Source organism: Naegleria fowleri (assembly GCF_008403515.1).
Source record: "Naegleria fowleri strain ATCC 30894 chromosome Unknown tig17, whole genome shotgun sequence".
Lineage (NCBI taxonomy): Eukaryota > Heterolobosea > Eutetramitea > Acrasida > Naegleriidae > Naegleria > Naegleria fowleri.
The window spans coordinates 380,623-402,494 of NW_025407949.1; the positions used below are offsets into that span (position 1 = coordinate 380,623).

At 34.8% G+C, this 21,872-nt stretch overlaps 8 protein-coding genes across 8 annotated transcripts; 5 read left to right on the forward strand and 3 right to left on the reverse strand.

Annotated features, from left to right (window-relative positions):
- Positions 1–94: 94 nt before the first annotated feature.
- FDP41_013236 (uncharacterized protein) lies at positions 95–1,123 on the forward strand (the record flags this gene model as incomplete). The annotated part of the gene is made up of 1 exon (XM_044703844.1): positions 95–1,123. The coding sequence occupies one exon, from the start codon at positions 95–97 to the stop codon at positions 1,121–1,123; it is 1,029 nt and encodes a 342-aa protein (XP_044565466.1).
- Positions 1,124–1,295: 172 nt separating this feature from the next.
- FDP41_013237 (uncharacterized protein) lies at positions 1,296–3,122 on the forward strand (the record flags this gene model as incomplete). The annotated part of the gene is made up of 1 exon (XM_044703845.1): positions 1,296–3,122. The coding sequence occupies one exon, from the start codon at positions 1,296–1,298 to the stop codon at positions 3,120–3,122; it is 1,827 nt and encodes a 608-aa protein (XP_044565467.1).
- A 660-nt stretch (positions 3,123–3,782) lies between these two features.
- FDP41_013238 (uncharacterized protein) lies at positions 3,783–4,730 on the forward strand (the record flags this gene model as incomplete). Its single annotated transcript, XM_044703846.1, has 1 exon — positions 3,783–4,730. The coding sequence occupies one exon, from the start codon at positions 3,783–3,785 to the stop codon at positions 4,728–4,730; it is 948 nt and encodes a 315-aa protein (XP_044565468.1).
- A 137-nt stretch (positions 4,731–4,867) lies between these two features.
- Positions 4,868–8,480, reverse strand: FDP41_013239 (uncharacterized protein; the record flags this gene model as incomplete). The annotated part of the gene is made up of 4 exons (XM_044703847.1): positions 4,868–6,398; positions 6,563–7,680; positions 7,830–7,955; positions 8,127–8,480. 4 exons carry the CDS (start codon positions 8,478–8,480, stop codon positions 4,868–4,870), a joined length of 3,129 nt encoding a protein of 1,042 aa, XP_044565469.1.
- A 166-nt stretch (positions 8,481–8,646) lies between these two features.
- On the reverse strand, positions 8,647–11,125 carry FDP41_013240 (uncharacterized protein; the record flags this gene model as incomplete). Its single annotated transcript, XM_044703849.1, has 3 exons — positions 8,647–9,871; positions 10,097–10,913; positions 11,071–11,125. 3 exons carry the CDS (start codon positions 11,123–11,125, stop codon positions 8,647–8,649), a joined length of 2,097 nt encoding a protein of 698 aa, XP_044565470.1.
- A 106-nt stretch (positions 11,126–11,231) lies between these two features.
- Positions 11,232–13,741, reverse strand: FDP41_013241 (uncharacterized protein; the record flags this gene model as incomplete). The annotated part of the gene is made up of 5 exons (XM_044703850.1): positions 11,232–11,368; positions 11,455–11,682; positions 11,744–11,925; positions 12,042–13,495; positions 13,580–13,741. The coding sequence occupies 5 exons, from the start codon at positions 13,739–13,741 to the stop codon at positions 11,232–11,234; spliced, it is 2,163 nt and encodes a 720-aa protein (XP_044565471.1).
- A 187-nt stretch (positions 13,742–13,928) lies between these two features.
- FDP41_013242 (uncharacterized protein) lies at positions 13,929–14,732 on the forward strand (the record flags this gene model as incomplete). Its single annotated transcript, XM_044703851.1, has 2 exons — positions 13,929–14,038; positions 14,138–14,732. 2 exons carry the CDS (start codon positions 13,929–13,931, stop codon positions 14,730–14,732), a joined length of 705 nt encoding a protein of 234 aa, XP_044565472.1.
- Positions 14,733–15,596: 864 nt separating this feature from the next.
- Positions 15,597–20,883, forward strand: FDP41_013243 (uncharacterized protein; the record flags this gene model as incomplete). Its single annotated transcript, XM_044703852.1, has 5 exons — positions 15,597–17,539; positions 17,876–18,608; positions 18,871–19,085; positions 19,279–19,484; positions 19,685–20,883. The coding sequence occupies 5 exons, from the start codon at positions 15,597–15,599 to the stop codon at positions 20,881–20,883; spliced, it is 4,296 nt and encodes a 1,431-aa protein (XP_044565473.1).
- Positions 20,884–21,872: the final 989 nt, after the last annotated feature.

Sequence of the window (21,872 nt, forward strand, 5' to 3'; positions counted from 1 at the left end):
GTAACAATTAATAAGAATCATCACAATCTTTCAACATGATCCTCTTGAAGACTTGAACACACTCTTCAATCAATTTGAATAAGATTGAAAAAAAATGAACTCTCTCAACCCATCCGTGGATGGTACTCTTGATGCATCATCATCAACCTCGTCCATTTCTTCATCGTCACCACCACCCTCCTCTGAAATTCCTCCTCCTCCCCCTCCGATTCAACAAAAACAACCCAATACCTTTCAATTCATGTTAATGGGTGCTATGGCTGGTCTTTTATCGGATGGAGTGGTTCATCCCATTGATACCATTCGAACCAATACTATTTTGAGATCTTCTACTTTGACTCCACACATTCCAAAATTTCAATACTCTCTACGTTCACTTTATAGAGGATTCTCTGTTGTTTCACTCTTTACCATTCCTGCTCATGCCTCTTATTTTGTGTCCTATGAGAAATCTAAAGAATATTTATCTCCTATTTTGAAAAGTGATAATTTGACCTATTTATTAAGTGGATTAATTGCTGATATCTTCGGTGGATTATTTTGGTGTCCAATGGATGTTATGAAACAAAGATTTCAATATCATCAACGATTAACATTTAAAGATTTGTTTTCAAGTCCAAATTCATTGAAAATTATTTACAAGGGATTTGGAACTTCCATCGCTGTGTATGGACCCTATGTGTCACTCTATTTCATGTTGTATGAGAATTTGAAAAAGATTCATTTTTTAGAAAGAATGTCAATTAGCAATGCTAACGTGAACACTACCAACACGAGTGATAGTAGTAGGAGTAGTAATAGTACTGCTAACATGAACACCACCACCACCACAACAACAACCTTATCACTCCCTCATTATATCATTTATGCGAGTATGGCTTCAACAGTGAGTGCCATTGTGACCACACCACTCGATGTGATTAAAACCAAAGTACAAACACTCGACATTTACAAATCTCCATTCGATGTATTGAGAAATGAATCACCACTTCAAATTAGAAATTGGCCAATGTATATGAGTGGATGGAAACCAAGAGCATTGTGGATGGCAAGTGGAACAGCACTCACCATGGTGTTTTATGAGCAATTGAAAAAGATGTTACATGTTGTAGAAGAAGAGTAATCGTGTTAAGTGGTGGTGGTGGTGGTGGTGGTGTTGGTGGTGGGTGGTGGGTGGTGTTCTCTTTCTCTCTCTCAAAATAGATATATAATCTACGAATAAAAGAGCCTCCTTAATGAAGAAGACTGCATCTCGTAAGGTTGTGGTGGTTCGTACTTAAATATTTTTAAAAAAAATGACCACTCCTTCCTCTCCATTCATAGGCACTTCATCAATGATGGACGAAGAGACACATCCTTCTCTCCTCCTACAACCACCACCTTCGGAAAAGACAATTCCTCCTCTCCAACAAGAGGAACAACAACCATCATCACCATCACCACTACCATACAAATCCTTTTCGTTTGATCATCATCATTCTGCTACACCAAGACCATCCCGATTTCATTTTTCATCATTTTCATCACCACCAAAACTTTCCAATATGCTTCATGCTCCCTATCACGTACAATACTTTCATCATGATGATCAGCAATTATTTTCTGATCCTTCCAATACAATGACGATGATCATGGATCAGAACTCCTCTCAAGTGATTCAAACCAATGATGAAGCAACTCAATGTAAATACATTCTCACACAATTAGGATATATCAAAGATGATTACATCCAACACATGTTAAAGTCAACCAATCACACACATTCTTCACCAACTAACAAACAATCCTTGTCACCCTCCACTCCATTACGAAATCATTCTCCATTGAATAATAATAATCAAAATAATGATTTTAAAAATCAAGTATTGACATCTCCTATTATCATCAAAGGATATTATATTCGTTACAAATTAATTAAGAAATTTGTTGAAGATTTTATTCAACAAAACATTCATCATGACACCATTCAAATTATTAATTTAGGATGTGGATGTGATACTTTATATTTTTATATTAGAGATTATTGCAAATCGAATATGTGTTCAAATGATCAAGAAAACAAGTCATCCAATACTACTACTACTACTCTTCCATTTATTAAATATTTAGAATTAGATTTTGCAACAGTCATTGATCACAAAAAGATGATTCTTGAAAAATTGAATATTCACACGAGTCAACAATGCATTGTTCACAATATATCCACTCCTAACATATCCATCTCTCATACCAATGATCATTCTTCTATTCATGCAATTCCAAATGATCATTCTCATGCCAATGATCATTCTTCTACTGTTGTGAATCAATTGTCTTCTGAAATTCATACCATGCAACACCTCACTAACAATTCCATTTCATACATTTTAGAATCATGTGATTTATCAGACATTCAATCCTTCAAGAATATTATTTTACAACATTGTAACACTAATGCACCAACTCTATTCATTAGTGAAGTAGCCATGTGTTACATGTCCAAAAGAGATTCATCTCTACTTTTAGATGCTATTTATTATGATTTATTTAAACAATCGACATTCAATGTAAAATTTATTGTCTATGAACCTGTGATTGATCCAAACAATTCCTATGGAAAACAAATGTTGAATAATTTAACAAAAAGAAATTCACCATTTACTTCCATTTCAAGTTCTTTCAATGAACAATATGAAAGATTTAAAAAGTATTATCATACGACTGAAAAAACTGACAAATGGAATGATGAAAATAGATCAACAACAACTAGTACTACTATAGATCATACGACAAGTCATGCTTCTCCTTCTACAGATTCAATGACTAGTACTACTCGTACTACTACTAGTTCTACTACTACTACTCTCAATAATTCAAAGTTATGTATTCATATTGATACACTCTTCAATATTCATAATGAAATGATCAAATTAGACAAGACTCTACTCGACATTCATAAAAGACATCCAATGTTTGATGGTGTTGAGGAATGGCAAATGATTTCACAAGTCTATGCATTCTTATACATTCGAAATTGTGATGAAATCAACAATAATAACCAACAAGAACACAACCACCACTCGAACCTCGACATTCACCAATGCAACATGACTCATTTATTACACAAAATGAATTGGAATTAACTACTACTTCACAAGAGTAATCACATGTCTAATCATGTCCAATTCATCATGACTTCACTGAGGTTTGAAAAGTTAGTAGTAGTAGCATGATCATTCTCAACAAGTATCAACAAATTCATAATTATCATCATCCATATCATGATAAATATTCCACAGCTGTTTGAAATTTCTTATGATTCATTTCACTCCATTCTCTTTCTCTGAATATCGTGAATAGTTGTTTCAAAACGAGAATTGGTGATGAGTTGTAATTAAATGTTGTTACTCCTAAAGACATTACTCTCACCTCTTCTGTTCTCATCGAGAGACTAATGTATAAATGCTTTTCTGTGAGTCAATTTCCTGTGAACGTGTGGTTCGACTCTATGCAAACCATGTGTATGTCAACAATCAATACTCATCAACCACACGAAACAATCCTGGGAATAAATTCATTACTATTGACATTTCTTATTGAGGAGATACTCTGCACGCTCTGACTGACCGTTACAAGAAGAGAGAGATTCCGTTGTTTATCGGAGGGCGGGTGAAACAAATTCAAATTTACAGTCTAAGCCTAACGATCGTAGATGGGTTAAAAAATAATCAAAAAAAAGCAACTCATTTGTACAGTATCGACCATCATCACATCCTCCATCATCATCACTACGAGAGAGAGAAATGAGTAAAAACACGACAGAGTCCTTCGAGCCTGGCTACACCACGATCGGGGACGAATATGACAAGAGCAAAATTCTAAAGGAGCAACGATTAAAGGACGGCCGTACCGTCGGTAAACAATTCGTAACTTCTCCCACAAAGAAAGGAAAAGTCGGAAAGGGAATCACTTTCGGAGATTTCAAGAGTCTCTATGATGGAGATCCATACGAAGATCCTGGCACGAATGAAAGAAAATACAAGAAGGAAAACGAACAAAAGGCTCAAAAGATACACAAGACTCCATTCAAACCAAGCTCTCCACCAAAGAAGTCTGTTGGTCTCGGCACTTACTATGGAACCATCGGAGGCGTTTATCCTCACGAACAAGAATATGACACCCTCCAAAAAGGAGAAAAGCCACAACCTGTTAAGGAACAAAAGAGACCCATCTACACCAGTCCTCCTAAGAGAGGAACCTATGGCTATTTGGGATTAACTATTTCAAGAGGTACTGAATACAAGTATGAAAGTGACCCTTATGATCATTCGCTTGAAAAGAAAAAAGAGAAGGAAGAGGAAAAACAAAAGCAAGTAAGCAAGAAGGCTTTCATTTCTTCTTCACATCATTTGGATTACTTTGATACTCACAAGAATGTGGCTGCTCCAAAGATTCTTGGTACAGATGAAAAAGTAGAAGAGATTTTGAAAAAGTCAATGGAAAGGGAATCTGCTTCTCCAAAGAAAGAATCAGAGGAGAGTAAGAAGAAGCCATTCTATCCATCTCCTGTAAAACAAAGAAATGATTTCCCACCTTATATGGAGGATCCATACGATAAGAGAACGCTTACTAAGAAAGATGAAAAGGAGCAGAAGAAGCCAGTTTTTAAGCCCATGAGCTGTGGCAACAAGAGTTATCCAACCAGGTCAATTTTGTTCGGATCTTCTGTGAATATGTCAAATACATTTTAATTAACGTCATCAATAGGACGCATCTAAGGATTGTTGGATTGAATGGTTGATAAGCACAACTTGTCACTCCAATAAACATTTTTGTTTTAATTGATTTCTCTAATAGACTCATATTCCTCGTGTTGGAATGAAAGGTTTTAATTCTTCTTTTTCAAGTGTTTAAGAAAACCAGCCAATTGTTTGTGATTGAGAAGTTTCTCTTTGAGTTCTGCAAACTTCTTGGCTGCCCGTGCATTATGATCTTCTGCTCTCTGTTTAAGAATTTTAATCTTGAAGAGAGTATCTTGACAGAACTGAACGTATTCTTCACTATTTCTATCCACTCCTTCTTGGCTCTTTTGATACATGGTTCTTCTTCTCGCAAGTTTTTGTTTTTCTTTTTGAAGCCGTTCTTCAATAATGTTGATTCTCATCATTAATTGGTCTTTGAGATCTTTCATGACTGTGTAATAGATTTCTTCAGCTTGTTGCACCGATTTCACACCATCCTTAGGAATGAGATGATCCACAAGGTCCTTGTTTTTGCGTTGTTCTTCCAATTCTCGTTCTTTTTCTCTCAATAAACGTAATTCTTCCATCGTAGGTCTATTTCTTTCCACATCATAGATGGTAGTGATGGACTGAATATTACGCTCTTCATTGTATCGAGTGTGGAGAATATTGGCCATTTCTGAAGTACTTTTCACAATTTCCTCCTTGCATTTAATCTCAGTTTGAAGAAGAGCATGAAACTCTTCCACAGTTTCAACCAATTTAGGACGAGGCATAAATGGATCAATAATTTCCGTATAAAAACCACCATCTTTGGAGTATTCACGAACAGATCGAGTAATCTTTCCTTCTCCAAAATGATACTCTAAACGAATCTTTTTATCCACAACATAGAACGTTCTTTTTGCAACATCTTCATTGGCACTTTTGTTTTCATCTCGTGTGAATTTCTCAGTCATTTTGACAATGATGGAATCATTGAGTTGTTTTCGACGAGTGAGAGCTCCATCCATCATGAATAAGTTCTTGTCCAAGTTGTTGTTGTTCTGATCATTCATGAATGATGATGACTCCATGTTGGAATTCTGATAATGGTTGTTAGTAGCAGTCGTAGTAGTCGTAGTAGCAGTACCACCAGTAGTAGTAGTAGTAGTCGTAGTCGTAGGATTCGAATGATTGGAAAGGAGACCAACCTCTCCAATGATTGGACCATATTTCAAATCATCTTCATGGTGATTCAGGTTTAAACTCATAATACTTGGTTTCTCAATATCATACGAAACCGATCGATAGCATAAGAAATCTCCAAATTCCATTCTATTTTGATAATATTCAAGTACCTTCTTTGGATGATATAAATTTTTAGATCCATCAAAGAGTTCAATTCTCTTCTCTAAACCATCCAATCGAGCTTCACTATAAAATTTGTATTCTCTTCGAACACCTTTTTCATAGACAAATTCTTTGAGAGCTTCAAAGTTGGAAGTACTCATTCTACCAGGTTCAAACCATTCATGAATACGTTCTCGAACCCTTGTGATGGATGATGGTTCATCATCTTGTAACTTGCGATTAGTAGTAGTGGTAGTAGGGGTGATATTAGTGGTGGTGGTATTCATATTGATCCTATTATTGGGTGAATAGATGGAATAGATGGATCTTCTCTTGAGTAAATCTCTGAGTAAGGGTGATGGTGGTAGTGATGGTAGTGATGGTAGTGATGATAGTGATGGTGGTGATGGTATTCATATTGATCATGGATGATGTGATATTCATGAGAATATTCATGGTGAGATAATATTCATGGTGATATTCCTATATATGAAACTCTTTACACTTACTTTCGATGATTAAAATAATAATGCACTTCTTTCACTCTCTCTTTCGATTCATCCAAATAACAAGTAATAATTTTTGTTATTAAATCCTTTCGATAATAAGGAGAAAACAATTCCAATGTTGCATTTGAATATTCTACACACTTGTAATTCAATGGATATCGATCTTCATATTTTCGTTTTGAAATTTGTATTTTTCCAACCCATGAAGTTGGAACATCTAAAATGTCATCATCGTATTCACCTTCTTCAACAGTGAGAAATTCAATTCTCTTCTCTTCTTGTAATGTTTCATCTTCTTCTTCAATATTATCTTCATTCTTTGTATTTCTAATGAAAATATATTCCCAATGATGTAAATTTTTTAAATCAAAAATAATATTTGAAATTTTCTTTTCAAAAAACATGTTACACCAATAATTTTCATGATTCCATAAACTTTCAATTCCATAATATCCTAATGAATCAATTTCATTCAATTCAATCATTTCACCTGTGGATGGTTCAATAAAGAATGGAGTTTTAACATCTCTTCTTCCTGGTAATACAATGACCCAACAATGAACATAATTCAAGAGTTTAGAAAGTAATTCCATTTGTTTGGAATCTTCTCCACCAAGAGAATACCATTTGGTAGTAGTTGGAGGAGGAGGAGGGGTGAGATCTGAAGATGTTGTTGTTTCAGAAGTGTTATCATTGTTTGAATTTGGATTATTAGTATTATTAGTATTCATAGTATTGATATTAGTAGTAGCAGGATAAATGCTATTAATTTCCATGTCCACTTGCTTCTGTAGAGTGTCATTATCTTCTTCTTCTTCTTTCAATGGATAATCTTCTTTTCTGAAATGACTTGTCAAATTGGGTCGAACTTTGAGTTTGTATTTACTTTCTTTAAATACTTTTTTTTCTTCCTTGATTAATTCTTCTTCAGGTTCAATTTCAAATGGAAAAGATCGTTCTGTTTGATCATTGAATACAATACTCTTTTTAGCATAACCAGAGACACAATAAGCATTATATCCAGCTCCAATCAAGAGTGAACACAAGAGAATGGACAAATCAAAACTATTTCCTTTCTGCCAAAAGAGAGTTGTGGTTGGACTACAAACAACTTCAGGCTATGAACAAGTTCATTTGAATATTGTTGGTCAATGAGTGTCATCAAACATTCATATTGGTCGAGTTCAATCAGTGGGTTAAGATGACAAGTTCATTTGAATATTCGTTGAATCGAACTGAGTGTGTTTGAATTGGCAATTTGACTTACAATTTCAAAAGGTTTATCAAGAGATTCAAAGGTCGTGTGATGATGAACAAATGTTGCAATTCCTTTTGCATCATATAAATCTGGATATGGTAATAGAGTTGGTTTGATGTATGTACAAATAAATTTCTATGTATATAACATGTAAGATTATAAATTCAATCAGGGAATTCAATCAAGGTAGATAATAATTCAATCAAGGTAAGAATCAAGGTAGATAATAATTCAATCAATCAAGAGGATCACCAGGTATTCATCCTTGAGACACACACACACATGAACAAACATTCAATGACTTACATGAACTCCAACTTCATTTTCTGGATACAACATGAGTGGTTTTCGATCTTTAAACAATTGAGAATATTGTTGGTTGAAATTTTCAACATATTCCAAAACAATGTCTTCTCTCGTATCATTGGTTCGATAGGAATCGGGAATGAATGACACCACTCGATCCTTTTCAATGGGTTTATCTTCACTTATACGATAATCGAATGGTTCCGACGAGAGAGCAACTTTGGATTCTAATTGATTCTTGTTCTCTTTCTGAGCCTTGTCATACAACTCGAATATTTTGGCAAGGCGTTGAGATCGATCCATGGAATGCCATTCAATACCATCATGATGATGCTGAGAGGAGAAGACGGGCATTCTTTTTGGTTCAGTGTTGTAAAAAAGGAGGCATTATTGAATGCATTTTGGCGCCATTTCTTGGATGGCACAATAATTATTGTTGTTTTGGTGGTATAATTGTAGAGGATGAGCGAGTGAAATAAATCCGATAATGCATGCATAACAAATGTGTCGATTCGAAACTTTAATCATCACTTTCATAAGAGTCCTCATCATCATCATCATCCTCCTCATCCTCATCAAAAGAAGAGCTTGTACGTTGTTGTGAAGAATCCACACCACTTGTACCACCACCACCATGATGGAAACCACGAGAAGAGTTCTTCTTCTTGTTGGATTCCTCTTCTTGTGATGGATCAATCACATCTTCGACCAATGGAATTTTCAACTCTTCTTCATCATCAATTTCCACTCGATGAGTCTTTCCTCTGAATCGATACCAAACGAGTAGAGTTTTTGGAGAACCAGGTGCAGGATCAAAACTTCCTTCCATTCTTGACTTGCTATACTCTGGAAGATATAATTTAGAATTGGACACTAAGAATTGAAGTTGATCTGTTAAATCAATCCATGAAGGATATTCATTCACATCATCATCCACATGTTCTAAATCTCCATATTTTGCATTAATGATAATTAAACCATTCACTTCTTCTTCTGCATTTCTGGATTGTAAAGCTTTTTCTCGAATCTTTTCCAATTCTTGAAGAGCAACTTGTCGTTTGTGTTGAGTGGCAAGATAGATCTCTTTTCGCTTACTTTTTGTTTCTTTTCTTCTCCAATAGTTCATTAAAGGATTCATTACAAAATTCTCAAGTAAAGTGTAACATGTAATGGGTGTCAGAGTTGCCATGAGTAACATTTTCCAATTAAAGGAATGAGTCAAGACAATGGGTAGAGTGAAATGATGTCTGTCCGATCGTTTCAAACTAAATTTCAATTGAATTCCTTCTTCCTTACTTGCTCCAACACCAAATCCAATCTCTGTTTCATCTCCAATGGTCTTGACTAACATCATGTTCATTCCAATGTCATACTCGGAACTTGTTGTGAGAGTCACATCAGTCACCATTTCAACAGGAGAATTCGAAAGATCTTCATGATGTATCGATGGCACACTTCGTCCCAAATTGGTCAAGGCACGTATCCATTCTGGAACGTTTCTTCTAAATTCACAAGAAATGTGTGAGTTTGTTGGAGACAATCTCAATTCTGTTGAAAGAGAAGATCCATCATGTTCAAAGTTCTTATCTAACACAAATGAAACATTATTGTCTTGAGGAAAACTAACATGAATAGAGCCAAACAAACTATGATCAGAAAATAATTGTCTCTTGTAAACTAATTGAAAACCAGCAATGGATAACCAATTCATAAAGGTTGGACTAATACCATTGAATTGTCCAATCCTGTCGATTCGAACACAGTTGAGAGAGTGGGTGGATTACAATGAAAGGTATATATTGAGGTAGAGTAGGGTTATTCAGAATTGCAATGAATTGAGGTAGAGTAGGGTTATTCAGAATGAAAATATGAATAGTAGGGTTATCATGACAAGGATATTCATAATTGCAATGAATTGAGTTAGAGTAGGAATACTAGGGTTATCATGACCACATTTACAAAAAACATACCATTTCATTGATCCAAAACTATAATCGGATAATTTTGTACTTCCAGAGGCAATCAAAGTCAAAGCATTTGGATTCTGAGTACTAAATGCAGTAGCAAGATCGAACTGTGTGGCCTCTTTTGTTGGATCCATTGTATGTCTCCATTGTACAGCAATGGTATGTGAAATATTTTCAGCACTTAATTGATCACAATTAGCATTTCCATGAAAAATCAGTGTATCTAATTTTGAAATTGGTGTTTGAAAGGTTTGAGAAAAGGATGAATTTGTAAAAGATACTTTTGGTATAATGACACGATAGGTTTGACCATCTTGTTCAATATATGCATCTTCCAAGTCTTCTTCACTAAGAAATGATCCAGATATATCCATGGATAAATTAGCACTGGTTGCTCCTTGTGTTTTTGAATCTCGTAATTGCCTTCGTTGTTCTCTCTTGTAATCTTTATATCTTTCTTTTAATTCTTGAAAAGAAACATTCTCAGAGTCATCGGCTAATACCAACGATGTGATACACTTGCCAAGAACATCATATTGTGCTCTCTTTCTTTCATTAGAAAGTACTTCATAGGCTTCATTCAGTTGTTTTTGTTTCTCTTCAAAATATTCTTCCAATTCTTTTTGTTTGAAAATTTTCTTTTGTTCAGAAGTTAATCGTTGAGCATCGGGATGGCATTTCCGAGACTTTTTTCTAAAGGCTTCCGTAATTTCCTTTTGAGTAGCATTTCTTTTGACTCCTAATATTTCATAATAGCTTTTCTTCTTTTTATAGAGTTCTTCAATTTCAAAGTTTTTATCTTCGTCATCGTGATTGATATCTGTGTGTGGAGAAGAAACATATTCGGAGATGGTGATGAATCATTGATGTGGTTTAATAATTGTTGATGTGTTTGATGTGTTTGTAGTGGTTGTAACAGTGTTTTAATAATATGATGATGATCTTTTGAATACATTCCAAACAATGGATTTACTAACCCTCTTCGAGATGGTCGATAATCTCTTCCGTTCCACCTGTTCGAGCTTTTTTCATTTTTTTTGATTCATTCGTTTTGATTGAAATTTGGCGGGCAGTCCGTTCAAAACCGTGTTGAGCTCAACAGAAGACGAAATTCAATGACCGAGTCATGGTCTTCGGCTTAAAACTTGAAAGAACTGATGAGGGTGTCCAATTGATACTTCCTACTTTCAAGTAATTGCTTGAATGGTGGAAGATATTGTTGAGCATTCTTCCTTTTAAATTTGAGACAGTCCATAAACATTCGAATGAGAATTTCTGTGTGAAGTGAGAAAGAGGAATAATACGAGGTATATATTGGATGAACCTCTTTCTGAAGTACGTATACGACAACTACTACTTACCATTTAAAAAGTCCAATCTCTTGGTTTGATATTTGGAATCCTCCAATAACTGATCACTTTCGTCGAGTATGCTCTTGTATTCAGGTGAAAGGAATGACAAATCTTCTTCTTGAACTTGAATTTCTTTCAGAGCATCAATTAATTTAATCTTTTCACTTAAATTGAGTTGATACTCAAGCTTTGGATAAAGGAGAGAAATGGAGTGTCCAAAGGTATGATCATTAATTTCTATTAAGGCGACCATTATCACAATGTTCATTCACTGTTGCAACTCTTTTTAATAACTTACCAAAACTAATATTCACTTTGGTCTTTCTTTCCGTGGCAGCTTTGGTAATAACTTCCTCAATCACAGAAATGGCAGTAATGTTATCTGTTTCAATGACTGCTTCACCTCTCTTTAACTTGATGATTAAACATGTGTTCTGGAAGGTTGAATGAAAATAGTAAGTCATTTCATCTTCAGTGATTCTTTGAATGCATTGGTGCCACAACAATAAATGATGATAGTTCATTACAACACACATCACAACAAATGATTGATGATGATAGTTCATTACAAATCAGCTCAATCTATTACTACTTACTTGTCTGGAATACCTTCCACACATAAACCAATCCATGAATGAACTTCAGATAATGAGAAGGAACCACTCACAATTAACTTGTTGAGCGGTCGATTACCAACCACAGGTTTGGCTCTTTGTTCATCAACGAGTCGTTCATGCAAGGAGAGTGGCTTAACATTAAACATGTGAAACTTGGAAATCTTTGGGTGCAGTTTTGGAATGATATAAACTTCAATGGGTCCATATTTTCCTTCGTAGGTTCTGAAGAGCACCTCAATTCTCTTACAATTATCAGTAAATCTAAAAGTGGCACTGAATTTGGTTGATGAATCCTTCTTCTCATCGGGTGTGATATTACTAACGACAACATTGTTATCTCCAGAAGAATCAAGTAAATCAAGAGCAATTTCTGAACGAATAATGATCATGTCCATGTGAACATCCGATTCTACATGAAGCCGATAATAAGCCTCTTTGGCATCCAATATAAATGAGGCTTTGGTTTCATATTCACAATGAACTGCAACAATTTCAGAGGACATTTTGGAATAGTTTTGTTTCACCTTGCTTAATTTTTCATCAAGAGATTCTAATTCTTTTTGGAGATTGATAATTCTTTGGCTTTTCGTAATTCCAACAATCTTTTTCTTATCGTCCATAATATTGAACGGCAAGTTGAGATTTGATGATTCAGTAGCGCTGTATTGATGACTCGTAAAAGCTAACACTCGGCCACTGAATGTTGAAACCAAAATATCCTCATCTTCGGGCGAAATTATTTTTCCTGCTGTCACGCAAGTGATACTTTCATCAATGGTTTTCTTCAACAATCTTGTGGGTTGAGATGGGTCAATAAATGAATAAACTTCCAATGTGCCATCATTACGAGCAACAATTAATTCTTCGTTTCCATCACCATTAATATCATACTTGCACATTTCGTTCACCGATCCTTTTTCTCCTTCAATCTTCCAAGCAATAGTGGGATTGGAAGAGGCTTTAAAATCAAGTTCAATCACTTGTCCAGTCTCTGTACCATAAATTAAAGAATTTGATTCCTCATTGAGCAACAATGAAGTGACTGCACCTTCGGTGGCGTATTGAGCCACACAGTCAGTATTACATACAACTCGCAATTTTCTGTCTTGACATCCCAAAATTGCCTTGTCATTCACTGAATCACCACAATCAAAATAAGGAATGACAGTGTTGATTCGGTCGGGTGACATGTAGAATCCTTTTTCTACGGAATCAACATAATGATACAAAATATAATTTCCTCCAATCCAAAGGCCTGGAACTCGAATAACCATTCGAGTAGCATCCTCTGAAATGTTGCTGTCCAATCGATAGAATTCTTTTCCTTTTTTTGTTACACCCTTCACCACTTGCCCGTAGGAATAGAACACTCTATTCTTGTGGATCTGTACTCCTTTTACTGGTTTGTTTTGACTAATAGTTTTAAATGTTGTCTAAAAGATTTTACGAAATCATCACGAAATCATTTGGTTGTATAAAGAGCATAAAAATCAATGCTTGTTCTCCCTGCTACATACATTAACAGCACCCTTTTTAATTGAAAATGCTTGCAAGGATCCATCATTGTCTCCTACTACTACTCTTTGAGTTTTCTTCTTTCCGACAGGGAATAACTTCAAACAATCCGATGACACACTGGATGTTTTTAAGAGATCCAGTCTAGTCTGTAGTTCTGACATTTTTTTTGGAGGGAAAATTGTTTCTGTTGGCAGCATTAAAAAGATCCATCTCTCCTCAGCAGAATCATTTAATTCTCGAGATGTCTCAAAAGTGATCCTTTATTGCAGTTTGACACTCAAGTCTCAGCCAGGCCTTTTGAAATTTCAAATTGCAAGATGAAATCACAGGTTGTTGTAACCAAAAAAAATGAGTGAAGCTAAAACCACAGAAATACATTTGGAGGATGAGAGTGTGAACGGCAACTCTCAACCACAACAAGAAAATATACACGAACAACAATCAAAATCATCATCAAGGTAAGTGGATATTTCTGATATAACGTTTTTAATAAACATCATGGAATCACCGGGTAAATTAACATCGCATCCGTTTCTCCTATTATTTTAATATTTCAGCTCTTCTTCTAGAAGAGAAAAGACTAGCCGAACTCTTTTCGTTGGAAACATCCCAGCTGAAACATCAGAGGATGAAGTCCGAAAAGTCTTTGAAGAATTTGGCAATATCATTCGAGTTGCCATGGGTGCTACCGACGTGAAGAAAAAACAAAACGGATATGCCTATTGTTTTGTTGAATTTGAAATTCTAAGAGATGCGGAAATTGCCTTTGATAAACTTCAAGGAGCAAAAATCGGTGATAGAAACATTAAACTAGATTATGACTTTGGACCAAGAGGACAACGAAAGAGTTCTTCCTATAGAAGAAGATCTCCAAGAAGATACGAAAGAAGATCACCCAGATACTCTCGATATGATGACAGAAGATCCCCAAGAAGATATGACCGAAGAGATGATAGGGATAGAAGAGATGATCGAAGATATGATGACTATTCCGATAGAGAAGATAGAAGATATGATGATGATTATGATCGAGATGATAGAAGAGACCGTAGAGATGATAGAAGAGACAATGGACGGGATAGAAGACCACCAAGACACTCTTCAAGAAGATATGAGCCTTACGGTAGAAACTCACCTTCTCCTAGAAGATAATTCTTTTCTTCTTTTCTATTAACCCTTTTCTATTTATATATATATTGATGATTAGTAGTAGTCGTAGTCGTCGTATCCATATTCTTACAATGCTTCTCTTCTTTTAAGCAGTTATTTGAGTCTAGTAGTATTGCAAGAGTTCCAATCAGAGGTATTTCAATGGTGATGATGGTATGAGCCAGTACATCTCTCAGCGCAGTAGTATCCTGTTTAAGGTTATTGACGATCGATGCTTGGCAATAAAAGTGATCTATGGAGATCACATACAGTAGTGAAGCAAATAGTTAAAGGTTAATAGTTAAAGGTTACTTTTAAGGCTTGGTTGTAAGATCTTGCTGGTGAAATGGTGTGTTTGATATCAAATTCTTCTTTCAATGCATTCAGCACTCGGAAAGGTTTTTTGTCGTTTTCCTTCCTGAGGTTATTTGCAAAAGGAAAAGGTGGAGTTGAAAATTTTCGAATAAGGTGTTGTTGGTCCTAATGTGGCGGTAATGATCATCATCATGTCGTTCTTTAACTGTTTGCAATGGGTAATGTGAGGTGGTCGGTCCGAGGGAGAAAGGTCATGGCTGTCTTTTTCCATGATGATGAGGAAGGTCATTTAATTACCCTTAATTGTAGTAGTGGTAGGTATATATCTTGTTGTTGTCAAAGGATACATATATCACGTGATATTTGTCTCGTTAAATTGTGGAAACGATGCATCATTTCGTGTGGATTGTTTTTATGAAACACATGTCGTTATTCTACCCACGTGTTCGTGTATATAAACAATAAAATATATACCTTAATATAATTGGAAATTGTCAAAATAAACCTTTGCCAAATCAAACATCATCACACCAACAAAAAATATCTCGATCGATGGCCTCTTGGATCTTCCAAAATCTTCTTACACCAGCCGATCTTCATGATGATGAAGAGGAGGACAAGGTACCAACTTCTCAGCTTTTGAATTCAAACAACAACACCACTACCACCACTACTGGTACTACTACTACTCGAGAGGATCATGTCGATATTGTTCAGGTAAAACCCATTCTCTCTTCTTCTTCTCGAACATCATCCATCGATGTGAGTGTTTCGGACTTGTTGCATCGAATCGAAACCTCTTCCCTTCATGATGATAAAATTGAAGCCATGGAACATCTCATTGAATTATCCTCTCAAGACAATCAAAGCTCGTCGACTATGACTCGTTTCAATCATCACAAAGAATTCAAAGAAAATTTCCCTAAACTCATGAATTATTTAAATCAAAATGAAAATGAATCTACTACTCGTCAATATTTGACAATTATATGTAATTTGGCTCAACTCGAAAACCATGGACCTATTTATTTAGATTTAATGATCAAAAATAATAATTATTTATCAATTTTAATTTCTTTGCTCAACGAAAATAATTCCTATATTAGGTATCAAACAATTCAATTATTGAATATACTTTTACAATACAATTCTCTAGTCCTTCAAGATGCTATTCTCAAAGAAGCAGCAATTCCATTAATATTGTCGTTATTGAATGAATATGGAGTACTGAGAAATGAAGGAATTCTATTTTTAAGAAATTTAACAAGAGAAATTAATCAATCTCTTTCAGAACCACAAGAACACACTATGGCCATTGGAAATGAGTTAAAAAAGATTATTGTCTTTGAGGGTGCATTTGAAAAATTATTTGGAATTATTTTACAAGAAGGAGGAAATCAAGGAGGAGTTGTCGTTCTCGATTGTCTTTATATTATTTTATATTTATTGAAAGACAATGAATTGAATCGAAAACAATTTTTAATGCTCCAAAATTTTGGAATGTCATTTTTGTATCCATTATTGGTCATTCCAGAGTTTAAATTTGATTCTACTCTCCCTACTGCTAGGATGAGTAGTGGTGGTAGTCTTGGTATAAGTAGTAGTAGTGGTATTGATGGTAATATTGGTGATAAAAGTAGTAGTGGTAGTGGTAGTGGTGGTACTATGACGACTCGTACGAATACTGGTCTTCATGATGATCACACGATGAAATCATCATCTGACAACAATCTCGAGTCATCCTCTTTTGGCTTTCTCAAAAGTGTGGCTGGAGTTGCCATGAATTTAATGAGTGGTGGTGGTACTAGTTCTAATGATACACAATCAGAACTGAATTCTCAACAACATTCCAATCTCTCTTCACACCTCTTGAGTGATCATTTTAGTATTTCCAATCCAATGTATCCCATGATGATGGTATTGAATAAGAATGAACAACAAGAAATTTTCAAACAAAATTTCAAACACATTGCAAACAGTGAAAAACAATTAGAAATTATATCCATTGTGTTGGATATCATTTTAGAATTGATGAAATCTACTAGAGAACCTGTCAAAGATATAATTACACATCATCACAGAGGTGGAACAAGAAATACTTCTCAGATGAGTCTTTTAATTCCAATTTTGAAATTATCTTTGGATTATATTTTTACATCCATTGTGGGAAATGATTCTTCTCAACAACAAGAATTCTTTCATTTAATTCCACCTCTCATTAGAACCATCATGTATGATATTAACATGAAATCTATTTTCATTTTAGGACATTTAATGTATAACAATCGAATTGCTCAAGAAGTATTAGAAGGTTATTTCTTTCAATATGGAAATACAATGTCCATTCCAAGTCAATTATTAATGAGTAATGGAATTCAAAATGTATTGATCACCAATTCAAGTGGAAATGGTTTGATACATTCCTTAATGATTGAAGAATCAGCAATTATTCGATTGTGTAAACTTGTTTTATACGATGGTGATGAATATCGAAGGTAAGTACCACACACCTATTACATCTATTGAATTTGATCATCCTCATCATTCCACCACCATATATGTGTACACCTGAATTTGATCATCATCACTCCACCACCATATATTATTCGTATACGAACCACACACACACACACACACACACCTATGACACCACCTATTGAATGGAATGAATGGAATATACTCTCATGAATAACAACAACAACAACATCACCACCATTTTGTACCATACACACTCCTACACACACACACTCCTACACACACACTCCTACACACACACACTCCTACACACACACACTCCTACACACACACACTCCTCATACACACACACACAGACAATTAGCATTTTCTACATTGAGAAGATTTCTTTACAACAACAAAGAAGGTCAATTACTCATTGCCTCCACAGTGAAAGCACCTCATTTAATATCATGTTCCTCTGAGGAGTGCATGTTATGTGGAATTGTATTATCCGATGCATTATTCTCATTGGATCAACCTAAATTTCATCCTCTCGAAAGTGTTCATGCCATTTCTATTCTAAGTGTCATCCTTCGACAAAATACAAAATGTAAAGATATTCTATTAGAGATACCTTATTTTGAAAGTAGGAGTGGTAGGAGTAGTAGTATTCATCGTGGTGGTACAAGTGGTGGTGTCTCGAGTGGTTGTGGTATTCAAAGTGGTCAGAGTGGTCAGAGTAGTACTAGTAGTAGTATTCAAAGTATTCAGAGTGGTCAGAGTGGTCAGAGTGGTCAGAGTGGTCAGAGTGGTCAGAGTGGTATTCATCGTAGTGGTGATCCTCCCACCTCAACAACAATGACGAGTAGTACTAGTAGTAATGGAGATGATAACAACATCAGCAGCACTGGTGGTCCAATCCTATTGTCATCATACTTCTCCAAATCCTTCTTCACATGTCTCATTAATCTTGTGGTATATGCCATCAAATCTCGAGCCCATGATTTTTATACATGTGCCTTATTGAGATTATTGTGTGAATGGATGAATGGAAGTTCACAATCTGCTCGAAAATTTATTGAACATTCTCGTTCAACATTATTATTTGTAAGTAGTAGTATAAGAAAGAGAGAGAATGGATACATTTTAATATTACTAATTTTCATCATCTCACATGATTTGTTAAATGTTGAATTAACTTGTATTGGTCATGATTGTGAAATGGGAACTTGTTATACCCTTTTCATTCTATTCGTTATTGTAATGAACTCTATAACCATCACCACCATCATACCATTCCTCTATCATTCCTCTATCATTCCTCTATCATTCCTCTATCATTACTCCTATGATAATGAATCACCCAAAGTTCTCTGAAGTCATCACGAGTGATATTGGCATGACAGCAAGTCCTCTCATTCAAGCCTTGTGTTGTATGTTGTTAGGACTTGTGTGTATTGAATATGAAGATCCATTGACTCCAATTGGAGTATGGAATCATCATGTGGGTGGTGATGGTAGTAATGGTGGTGATGAAGAAGGAGTTCACCATCATGATTCTATTCCTGTTGGAAGGATTACCAAGTAAGTAGTTGTTGTTGTTGTTTGTTTTGATTCATATAAATGTACATATCATGATGTGATCTTCTTATTCATTATGATGTTGAATTTGCATTCTCTCATCATTCTGAATGACTAATTCAATTCCACTCACTTGTCATCCTATGATTCTCATCATCAACTTGTGTTCATCCTATGACTCTCATCTTTTGTTCAGAACATGTGTCATTGATATAATTCAAAGACGTGTGGGTATTCAGAGAATGAAAGACAAATTTGATATTTTAAGACAACACAATGTCATGATTGGTGCATTGAATCAACCCAAATTTAATTATGAATCTCTACAAATTAGTGATACCACTCCTATTGAAGTACTTCCCATTGATTTGGAATTTGCAACCTTTGCATTATCTGCCATGAGTAAGTAGTAGCATTGTAGTCATTGTAGTGTGTGTGTGTTAGACATTAGCCAATGATTCTATTGTTTTAATTATTAATTCCATTCATCATGTCATACTTGGATCCACACAAATCCTATTTGACATTTCATTTACCTTTTTTGAACATTTGTTGATCCCTCGATCATTTACCTTTTTTGAACATGTTTTGAACCTTCCTAGACACCATTTTAACCTTCTTCTCTCAAAACACTCCTGAAATGACTCTAGAACAAAATATTCTCTTAAAAGATTTGGAAAAACACAACAAGAAACTCCAACAAGAAGAAAAAGAACGACTGATTCGAGAAAAAAATCAAGAAATTGAAAAACGACAAGTCGTAGAAGAAGAATACAAACAACAAATTTCAAAACTTGAATATGAAATTCAAACTCTCAAACTGGAAAAGGATACCACCATTCATGAAATTAACTCAACCAATGAAACGTATCAAAATCAATTAAGAAATCTCTCCAATGAAAATCAAAAACTCAAAACTCGAATCACCGAACTCTCCGAACGATTGAATACTCTTCAAGATGAAAAGAATCATCTCTCTGAATTGAATCAACAAATGGAAATGAATCAACAACAAACACAACAACGAGTTTCAGAGTATAAGGCTCAACTCGAACAAACTCAACTGAAATTGAAAACTCTACAAGAAAGATTCGATTCCGAACTCCATGAAAAGGAATTTAAAAATAATTTACAACAAGAGCAATTGAATCAATTACAATTACAATTGAAACAAAAAGAAGATGAAATTGAACACATGACGAGAGAATTTGAAGAAAAAATCAACCAATTGAAAAAACAAGAATCTATGAATTTCTCCAATCAATTGTCAATGAAAGACTCTCAAATCAATTCTCTCTATTCAGAAAACGATTCTCTCAAACAATACATTTCTCAATTAACAGCATCAAATCTTCAACAAACAGAAAAGATGGAACAAGTGTATCGAGAGAAGGAAATGGCAGCATTGAATCAGTCCAATAGACTTCAACAAGAATTGAAACAAAAACAAGATGAAGTTCAGAATTTGTTGAAATCCAATGAGAGTTTCCAACAAACCATTCAATTGATGCAAAATGATCTCATGAATCTAAAGAATCAATTCACACAAAAGGATTCCTCAGTGAATGCACTACGTCAAGAAAATGAAACACTCAAACAAAACCTTTCTCAAATGAATTTAAATCATCAACAATTATTGCAACAATTTGCAACTGTACAGGAATCTCTCAAAAAGGCTAAATTGATCATTTCTGAAAAGGAGAAACGTATTGAAGAACTTGATAAAGATAATGAAGACATGATTGATATTATTGAAAAGTTGGAAGAAAAGTTGGCTCTTATGGAAGGAAACAATAAATAATACAGTGTTGTGTTTGGTGATAATGAATTCATGAGTGTTATTGGTATTTACATATTCCAATGTTGTTGTTGTGAAGGCTCATTGAGGTTTTTAATGAGGCGGTTTTATTTGAAAAGAGCGAATGCAGAAGGGAATTGATCATTTCATGAAGGTCATATGCCATACACTTTCACCTGTCATCGATAAGGATCATCGATGTCAGAGTTGATAAATAAAAGGATTTTGAGGTATGAGGATAATGTATGGAATTTTCCATCATGCAATTCGAAATTAAATTTCTATTGTCTTGTTCACTTGAGTGCCTCTGATGGCTCGGATTTAAACAAGTTGATGAATTATTATTTAAATGATGAATATTCATCATGGATGAATGTCCATTGTTTGTTGAATAGGAACGAATATAGGATGTCGGGAATGGTTCATTAGCAATCATGTTGGGTCCAAAGTTGCTCATAAAATTCGAATTCCGACTCGAGTCGTGCTTGTTGTCAATGCAGCAGAAGATATTGAGTCTTCTCTGAATGAATCTTCTCCTCACTGCTGTGGTGGTGATTGTCGTGGTCATCATTCGTTTCATCATTTTTGTTTCCATCAAATTCTAATCAATTTTTATGTGTAAAGAAACTATAGTAATAATATTTACAAATTGGTTTGGTTCAGAGGGTGCAAGGATTGAGCATTTGGTTGTGAATTCTCTTTGAAAATCGTTGAGGATAGACCTCTGGTTGCTAAAGCAATACTCTTAATATAAGCTCTATATGATAGAGAATTCAAATTGCCAGCAAATTCTACAATATCAAAATGTTCACCTTCTTTTTTTATTTGGTTGCACTACCAATTCTCATCGAATGACCTGTCAAGTGATCTTTGATATTGAGAACCTTGCAAAGGAATTTAAGAAAATAACAAATATCATCCCTTGTTAAGAACAAGTTATCCTTTTGCGAAAGGAACGGACTATTAGGATGTTTGATATTTTCAACTTCAGT